This window comes from Ceratosolen solmsi, unplaced genomic scaffold, assembly GCF_000503995.2.
Source record: "Ceratosolen solmsi marchali unplaced genomic scaffold, CerSol_1.0 scaffold10, whole genome shotgun sequence".
NCBI classification, from domain to species: domain Eukaryota; kingdom Metazoa; phylum Arthropoda; class Insecta; order Hymenoptera; family Agaonidae; genus Ceratosolen; species Ceratosolen solmsi.
The window spans coordinates 9,168,340-9,178,566 of record NW_011948412.1 but is presented as its reverse complement, the minus strand read 5'-3'; the positions used below and the strand labels follow the sequence as shown (position 1 = coordinate 9,178,566).

At 31.6% G+C, this 10,227-nt stretch overlaps 1 protein-coding gene across 1 annotated transcript; it reads left to right on the top strand.

Moving 5' to 3' along the window:
- The first annotated feature begins 3,965 nt into the window (after positions 1 to 3,965).
- LOC105359040 (uncharacterized) lies at positions 3,966 to 5,831 on the top strand. Its single transcript, XM_011495519.1, has 6 exons — positions 3,966 to 4,488; positions 4,550 to 4,674; positions 4,736 to 4,960; positions 5,232 to 5,367; positions 5,471 to 5,600; positions 5,702 to 5,831. The coding sequence occupies exons 1-6, from the start codon at positions 4,054 to 4,056 to the stop codon at positions 5,785 to 5,787; spliced, it is 1,137 nt and encodes a 378-aa protein (XP_011493821.1). The 5' UTR covers positions 3,966 to 4,053; the 3' UTR covers positions 5,788 to 5,831.
- The last annotated feature ends 4,396 nt before the right edge of the window (positions 5,832 to 10,227 follow it).

Here is a 10,227-nt window from a genome sequence, read left to right as displayed (position 1 = left end):
GAACGCATTTTCTCCAAAATTTATAATTCTATATTATTCGTCTTTCTTTGCGCGTCTTGCGCAATTCATCGATTGATAATGCTTGTGAATTCAGCGCCGCCCATCGCAGTTATGTAATTTTTGTATAAAACATGAAATGAGTGAACTAAACGGCGTATACAAAAAAGCTTATGCACGCGAATGCCAAGCGCCTATGCATTTATATACCGATACCGATTCCGTAAGATAATCCGCACTCGACGTACTTTACTTTATAAAACTGTAGTGTATTATATAATTAATAAAGACGAGTTGCATCTCAATAAGCCTTGTAATAGATGCAAATTTCTTAAGCGCCCATCGATCGTTAGTTATTAATTGAGTGATACATACACATAAGCAACTCAATTGAAATAAGCATCTCGTCTCATTTAAGCTTCATTAGCTGCTAATTTAAGGGTATGAAAAAAAAAGTGAAAAATGAAAATGATATGAACAGATTTGAAAGCCTGAAGAAAGATACACTATTAAAAATTTTGTGTAAAATCTGGATCTTGTGTATAGCCTATTTATATTCGTTTTACAATATAAGTATGTGTATACAAGTTAAAGAATAACAAGTGACTTCAATTATTTAATTATTACTCTAATCATATATGCTAACAGAACATATGAAAACAGAACAATATTTTTTCATTATTTTTAATTAAGTAAAAATCAAGAATTATTAATCAATTCTTTCCATGGATAATTTCAAAGAGAGTCAAAGAGTAAGAGATGTTTAATCCGAAAATTCGTCTTGAGGTTAATAAAATAACTATGAATGGGTATTCTAAAGTAATACTGGTAAAATAAGAAATTTTTAAGAAAACTAGTAGTTTTCGAAAGTTGAATAGATACTTCGTCCGAACTAATAATTTACTATTTCTTACACATTTTTAGACTTTATGATAGCAAATTTTTTGACGGATTTGACAAAACTTTACAATTTTACACAAAGCTCAAAAGACTGTAAGTGTAATTTATAAAAAAGATTTTGATGAAATGATAATTAGTATACGGTTTCCGTAAATACAGCACGTTAATATATCGAAATATTATAATTCAGCAATACATAATAATCAGATAATTCTTTTCGATGTTAATAAATGTATATTATGTACAAATTTTTAAATGCATTTAAATAAATATTATTGAATATTTATATGTTAAAATAATTTTTTTTTTTTTTTTTTTTTTTTTTTTTTTTTTTTTTAATATAACACGGGCAAGCAATGTACAAGTGAATAGTCACATTAAATATTAACCATATGTCACACCATTTAACTTTACCGAGAAAAAAGTATTTAAGTTAATGATATTTATAATTGAATTGTAGACGTTTATATTTAAAATAATATGTGGATCCATGTATGGGTAAATAAATAGATATTAAATAGATGGATTTCTGTATACAACTTGCCGTGGGTTTTAAAATATTTTTTTGCCCTAATTTTTAATATTTATTTTAGTTATTTTTCTATAATACTTTTTATTATTAACTTTTTTTTTTTTTTTTTTTTTCATAAATGTAACTTTTAAATGAGAAATTCTTTAATTTACTCTAAAATATAATAATAATTATTCATGTCGTTAGGTTGATTTCATGCTTTACGTATAGTTATATAAATAATTGAACAATCTAAAATGACATATTAACAGTCTACAATGATTATTTATTTATTTTATTTTTTTTTTTTATATAATAAAAAAGTATTAATGCAATGATATAATTTATAATAATTTTATGTGCAATATTTACCCAAAATGAATGTGAAACAGATATCTGGATTTTACCGAATACAAGATTTTTAAGGGTGTACGTACGCTCTATAATAATTGAGTCGCGAATGCTCAATATAATAAATACCCCAGAGCCATAAGAGTTTATATATAATAAAAAGTAAATGAAAAATGAAGATTCTATTTATTTCCAGACACATCATAAGCGGTAGTAAATTAACGATCCCCTGCTCCTTTATCCTGCTTTCTCCTCATATATATATATATATATATATATATATATATATATATATATATCTGTCTTTATTTTCATTATACATAATATATACTTCGCGACAAAAAGAGATAGAACGTTTATATACATTTACACTATGTTGTATTTCGATATGTACATAATAAATGTAAGCAATAGCAATTAGTATTGTGTACTTCAAACACAACTAAAGCAAAATATTGAAATATCCTAAAATAAGAGATCCGATCTCTTTTTTTTTCTGTTTTATTCGTATTTCAAATTTGGTTATCTATTAAGTGGTGATTGGACAGGGACTACTATCAAATAATATTTTACAGTTTTTAATTGTATCAATGTTCAAGTATATATTTGTTTATCGTATTTTCTAAAAATTCACTAGTCTACATGAACAATTTTTTATTTTTATATTAATTATTTTTCCTTATTTACATTTAAATTCTATTCGCATCGAAACAATTGGTAATGGAAGAAGTTAAAACATATTAGAATGAAAAACCTGTAAAAAGTTGATATAATAAATTATAAATATGTACAAATAAAATAGATACTGTAATATAGAATTTTCCGTTGCATGAGATAGGGATCTACGCTTACGTAAATTCTATGATGAAAAAAATTTTTTTTTTTTGAATTAACAAAATTTAAACATATATAATAAAAATTGAAAATAACATTAAAAAATTAAATACAAATAAAATATCTGGTATTAACTGTTTGGCTATCACGTGATTAATGGAAATGCCTTTGCTCACTTTGATTACCGAGTCTTTTTCGTACCTAACACATTATTAAATGCACATTTTTAACGTAATGGCTAAGCAAATAATTTGATTGAAATTATATTTAAACTGTAAATATTAAAATTGTTCTCCTAAAATTCGTGAAAAAAATAAAAACGAGCGCTACTCTGAAAATTAATTTTTTCAATGAAGGAAACGCAATGTAGTTTCAATTGTCAATTTGCAACTGTAAATGGTAGCGCAGACGTAACTGCGTCTGGTATCATTGAAATCAATCACTTGCAATGTCCTCTTTAATTTCGTGAAAATTGCTCGGTACGCAGATGAGAGAAGGTGCTGGAATACTAATCGAACGGACGTCGATAGAATAAAAAATTATACGAGCGTATCGGCAAAATTGTGTTTTACGAATTTACGCAAAGCACATTGCTTTGGTAATATGCTGGCCGATTTCACATACAACGAAACTTATTCATTATTCATAAAGTCTGTATTAGGCGATCGGTTATTAATACGAAACTCGAATTCAAAACTGTCAAAGCCATAATTGACTCGTTTCACTCGAAAGAGTCAAAGAATATTCATAAGAAAATTAAGTAGATAAAGGACCGAGGACTGAATAGAGAATATTTTTATCCACAATAATATAAAAATTCATATGAATATGAATGGGGTTGTGGGTTGAGGAGAGAAAAACCGGCGCTTGTATGGGAAGTGAAAAATTGCCTCGCTCTTGGATCTCACGGGTGGTGACTGATAGATGTATTGTTTTTTATTGGTCATTCCCTTGGAAAATATTTTCTAATATTAGCTCAATGACTGGAAATACAATAGATATATAAGTAGATAGAGGCGTAGGGGCATGGTTGGGTTGGGCGCACGCATAGCATAAGGTGAAGTTGCGTAGCGGTTGCCATGGCGGTTGCACGTGGAACGTATTTCATATCGCGTTAGCGAGTCGCTTGCATGAGCGACGACGACTCCCAGCTGCGTCGGGAGATAAGAAATTTCTCTCCTTGGCCAGGCTCTCCCGATTACGCGACTCGCGCAATGCCATTTCTCAAATAAGCTCGGCCTCCACACCTTTGCGCAGCCTCTCCAGGGTTGGTCCATTTAATGGCGCATAAAAATTAAAGGCAATTAATCAGAGCCTCTGCCAATAAATAATCACGGAGTCGAGAAAGCGTCGGCCCCGTGGAGTCCGCGGACAAATGCATCTTCCGCCAATCGCATCCCGAGATACATAGAGAAGATAAAGTCTTACGAAGTTAAGCGCTTAAGCGGCTGAGCCGTATAATGAAACTTCGATTGGCAGCTGCTCTACCGACCATAATCCAATGTTCCGTGCGAGCGAGTCAATTCGGCAAAATGAGTGGAAAGCTCAGTCGAGTGGTCCGATTTATCCGGGGGTTGCTGGGCTGCGCGCGACTTTGCCCCCGATGGTGCGGCGAGTCCACGAATCCAGTTCAACGCGGACAGTCCAGCATGACCGAGAACAAGTCGCCGAGCCGCCTCAAGGACGAGCTGCGGATTCTTCTCGGCAGGATCGAGGAAGTGCCGCTGAGCTCGCGGCTTCGCTCCTTAAAGCTCTTGCGAGCTTACGCGCGGCTGCGGGAGACGCGGCTCAAGTCGGGACTGCGCGCGAAACTCGTCAAGCTCCTCGGCCTCCTCGGCGTCTGCCTCCTCGTCTACCTGGCGCGCGACTACTATCACAGTGTCAAATACGATAGAGTGAGTGTGCCACGGTCCAATCGGCAATTGCTTGTTTAATGCCTCGCAATCGTTTGTCCAGTGCCTGATCGATCAGCCGCCCTTGGTCCGACAGATCTTCCGACCTGCGGAGGATTGCTCGGTATGCCGGGATGTCAAGCACGTGGAGAAAATATCGAACGTCGATCCAAAGCTATTCGAGGAACGGTAACGACATTATTATTATTGCTTAAACTATTTCTCGCCCCGACTTACCATAATCATTTAGTTACGCGTACTCGGGGAGGCCCGTCGTTATCAGGGACGCAACCAACGGCTGGTCTGCCATGCAGGTCTTCTCCTTCGCGTTTCTCAAGGAACTTTACGAGGGTCAAGATGCCAATTGCCAATTCTTTCCTTACAAGACCGAATTTCGAAGCCTGCAGGATGTTTTCAACATGAGCACTAGTCGGGCATTGTTGCAAGCCGGCTCAAAGCCTTGGTACGTCGGATGGTTAGTACGCAACGTTATTTATCAAAATACCTGTGCAGTTACTTTATTAATGATTTAGAAGCTTTCTCGCAACTCTCAACTCTCAACTCTCAACTCGCAACTCGCAACTCGCAACTCGCAATGGCCCTTACGTTCGACTCTATAAAGTCTTGAGCTTTTATATTTAAGTGTTTGCACATTAGAATTATCATGATTCGCCGCTATGTTAAATATTAATAATCCAAATGGCACACTGCTCAGCGGTACATTTAGACAATTTTTTATTTCGAAGGAGTAATTGCGATCAAGCAATCGGCACGATTTTACGAAAGCATTATCAAAGACCATATTTCCTACCAGATACAGCGGAGAGCGAAAAAACTGATTGGCTTTTCATGGGTAGTCCTGGTTATGGAGCCCCGATGCACGTGAGTATTAATTACAGAAGAATTTCATTTATGATAAATGGCCGGCCGCGTGCATCATCCATAATATCCATGTTAATGTGAAATTCATCGTTTACGAGTTAAGATTGATGATGTCGAGTACCCGTCGTGGCAGGCACAGATACGTGGGCACAAAACATGGATTTTGGAGCCTCCACGAGAATGTCATTATAGCTGTAATCGAGTCGAAGTCACCGTCAATCCTGGCGAAATAAGTATTTATTTCATAAGCAATTATTTACCATTTATCCGCGACGCGGATTTAGCCTCTTAGCCCCGCAAAATTATCTTTTATTTCATTGTATTTTCATTGCAGTTGTCTTGGATACTAACAAATGGTATCATCAGACGCTTATTGTTTCCGATGATGTAAGTATAACCATAGGAGCCGAATACGATTAAATTGAAAAAACGAATACAACTTTAAGCATTATTGTTAATCCATGTATGCCACTGTCGCTGTAAATGATATTTAAAAGTACAAAGTACTTCATTAATTATGTCGTAATTTCATTCTATGTGTGGTTAAAGAAGAATTTTATAAATAAGCGATCGCGTTAAATTATTCGATAGTGTTTATCGATAAAAGTATGCTATATATATATATATATATATATAAATTCCTTTACATAAAAAACTGTCAGTTTAAATTAAAATTATTGTTACATTCCCCAGGCTAATATATTGAAAATATTTTCTCATAATTTTCTTTATAATTTTTATAATCTGTAATCTATAATTTATATAATCCCATAATTGTCTTTCGCATGTCGAATATCTCTAAGAATTCTAATTAAACACACTAAATAGTATATATATATATATATATATATATATATATTTTTTTTTTTTTTTTTTTTTTTAAATAATTTATTCAAATCGATATACATGTAGATTATATATTAGCATAGTTTATAATTAATGTACACACAGAACACTGGTACTTCTCATCAATTTACGATAAATCTGACGTTTCATATTTTTGATCCATTTGGCTCTAGAAATAGGTTTGACTGAATAATTTATAAAATCAATAGATAGCTAAACAAACTTCATTTCTTCATTCAAATCATTATATCTCTACTTACGCAAATTTTAGATTTTATTCTCGAGACAGCAGTCATCTTTGAATTATATATTACATAATCACAACATGCACTACACGTAAGATGCGTTCATTTATTCAACATAAAAAGACAGACATAACAAACATAAAACGAAAGCTCAAATATAAAAACTATAAAAGCCCTTAGAGAATTAACAACAATATTATTGTACAACGTTTAAACGTTTTAAGCATATATCCTTAATATATAATAAAATATAATGTAAATAATGAGACGTATAATCTTTACTATACATTCGATATTCTCGGATATGAATTGCAATAATATGCTTTTGGTTAAATAATCTAGGATTAAAATTATCTATCATACAATTCTGATTATGTATTTACAATATTATAATTACAATTCATTGTATTTTGAAAAATTGTAATTTTTATTTATTATTGCGAATGATAGCTTCGTTAATACGTTAAAATTTCATTGATTTGGCCTTTACGCAAAATATAATTATATTTTCAATTAGAAAATTTAATGCTTAAACAAACGATGCTTTCACTTTTTTTTTCCAATTATTTATAAAATCTTTACTCACGAATATTTTGAATATTTATTTCTATTGTTAAATTTATTGAATAATTAAAATTTCAAACACAATATCCAAATAATTTTATATTTTTCAATTTATACATATTGGCTTCAATAGCTGAAAAATGAAACTACTTTCTAATAATTTTTTTTTTATAAATTATTCTTTATTAGATATTCTTCTAATATTACATGTATTTTTATGTTATACATAAGCTTATAAGGTATTTATTTTATTTTTACTGTAAATTATGACTGAATATTTATACTGGTTGAGTGGTTATAAAAATTATTCTCCAATCGAGTCTTCATTAACGCATTCAATAATTACAGATAATTCTTTATCTGATGTACTCGTTTATTTTACGTAATTGTTTTATTTATATATTAAAAAAAAAAAAGCAAGAGCTCACTATTATTCTGAATTGTCGTAATTTCGAAACGGAAAAAGCCTGTCACTCCTCGTAATTATAATTTATTTATACAGCTATCATACATCATTTTTAATTAAATGTATTTTTTATTTTATTTCAAACTTGAATAGATTTCTCATGAAATTTATGGAGATATATGACATTTCAAAATACAGGAAATTTAATATATCGTAGTAATATACACGATTTATAAGTATTATAAATGTATGCCCGCGTATATTCATTGCCTATTTTTTTTTCCTTCTTTTTTTCTTTTCTTTTTTAATTAAGAATCTGGAATTTACGTATTGCATGAAGAAAGTTAATAAAATTCTAATGAATCAATAGCTACTACAGTATGTAGCTGATGCTGGAAGCAAGATGTAGCCGACAGATTCAGTTATTTCGAATGTGATACTCAATTTTATCTCTTGATCTCCCGATGTTTCTCTGAAACTTTGATTTGCTCTTCCTTCTTCCATGCGCTAAAAGTACATAAAATGAATACATTGTTTGTTGATACCATCGATTGATATATGAAATGTATATTTATAAAATATTGATCAATATAAAGTATATTCAATTTTATTTATTACTGCATTTGTATAATACTGTCAGTTATGAAGAAAATATTGATTGAAAAATACTTCATATTTTACTTTGTACACATAAGTAAGTACCGGCATCTATATCTAATAATAATTTTACATTGTGAAAATATTATTAATATTTTTAAAAAACATAATAAAAATTATTCAACAAATGTGCGGTAAATTGTTTTCGACATAAATACAAAATATCTCCCTTTCCCACAAAAAAAAAAAAAAAAAAAAAAAAAAAAAAAAAAAAAAAAATATATAAAACAATATTACATGAAATAGTGACGACAAAACTTATGAGTACGTCAATAATTTTTTTTTTTTTTTTTTTTTTTCTTTGCTCTATCTTTCCTCATTGGAGGTGAGTAAGTGCAATTATAGAAAATAGCTACGTTACCGACTAGTAATTTTCATTTGATGGATTTCGTTTTAATGCGTCGTGTCGATAACTTTTTTATTCTACCTTATCTTCATATATCAGTGATAATTTATGAATTAATTGTTGATGTATTGCTCGTTTTTTCCGTTTTATCCTGTAAACGCAGTAAGTATTTCTTTCCCGATGTTAATAAATATGTAAAATCAAATTTCTACATACAATTACTTATAGATTCTAGTTATATATATATTCATTTGTTAGTTCGGCTCTATACAATATGGTAAGTTATAAAAATTTTATGTGTTATTTTAGCAAATGCAAGTTTAACGCCTCTTCTTAATATGTAAATAAAATAATAAATTAAACAGTTCTATCTTATTTTAACAATTCTATGTATGTCTCAACGTTAATATATCAATATCTATATCATAATATGTCATAATCCGTTGAATAATCCAACACATTCTAATTTGGCAATAATATTTAGAAATTGTGGGTTAAGGCAATTTAATTCGGTAAATCAGTATTTAGTGCAATTATTTGTACTACAAAAATTATCTTTGACAATTTGCCATTTATCGTGTCTTTTGTCAAACCTATTTACTTATGCGTTAATGTTCGATCCATGATACGGGTAATTTTTTTTTTATTATCGTTTGACTGAAAAAACTTGCACAAAATTCACATCTGTTTGTACAATTTCTTAGAAGACATAATTAATTATTAAGGTAATTTTAATTGTATAATTGTACGAGGTAAAATTAAAAATTAATTTGTAATTTCAATTTTTACGCTATAGCTCGCGTATAATTTACAAAAGATAATTATAATATAAATATTACATATATGTATTCTCTCGCTGTCTCGCTTTCAATCTACTGTATTAAAATTTTCGTAAATCTTATAGTTTAAAATCCATGTCGATTAAAGGAATAAAAATAAATATTATATGCTTAATAAGTCATGAGGAATGAATATTTAAGTATTTCTCTGTATTCTGTAACAGCTTTTACATTAAAGGAAAGCCGTACAAACAATTATAATTTGTACCTCTGATTCAAGTGTTCATTAAGTAAACAATTATAAGAAGCCTAGGAAGCTAAGAGAGAATTAACGAAGATAAATTTAAGTATAGGCTGAAATCCGGTACAGACAACTATCAAAACAATAGAAAGAGATGCGTATAAACGAGCGGCGCCACCTATCGATGGCAAGAGAATTGCTCGCCTCTCCCGCAAGGCGACCCCAATTTTTCGTAAGGTTTTTCCAATGAAGGACGATCGAAAATGTCGTAGCGTGCCGTTCGAGGTGACACAATCGGGAAGTAACCGAGGCGACTGTTGTCCCTCTGATAAGGAGGGCAAGTCTTATTATTAAGGTACGGCAGCTCGCTCACAGGTGGCGCCACCGGCGACAAGGCTTCGAATATCGGTTAAAAATTTGAAAAATTCGACCTTCTAATGCGAGGCCTTGACGATGGACACGAGGGCCGTTCATAGCCGGACCAGGGAGCACAGAGATGGAAGTGACCGTGGTGCCCGTAACGACGACAATGACAATTAGCCGAGTGAAATTAAAAGCATAGAGTAAGCTGTCAGTTCGGATGCCAGTGGGCGAGCGGGTCTTCTGGCCACGGGTGGTGGGGAGTAGTGGCAGTAGCGCTGACGGAGTACGAAAACAGAAAAAAAAGCAAAACAAAGAAAGTAAGGTAAGAAGAAAAACAAGGCCTGTTGTGATTCGATGTCGTATTATGGCTCGCCTATCCGCCTAATAATTAAGACCCGTGCGCGGGTGCTCGG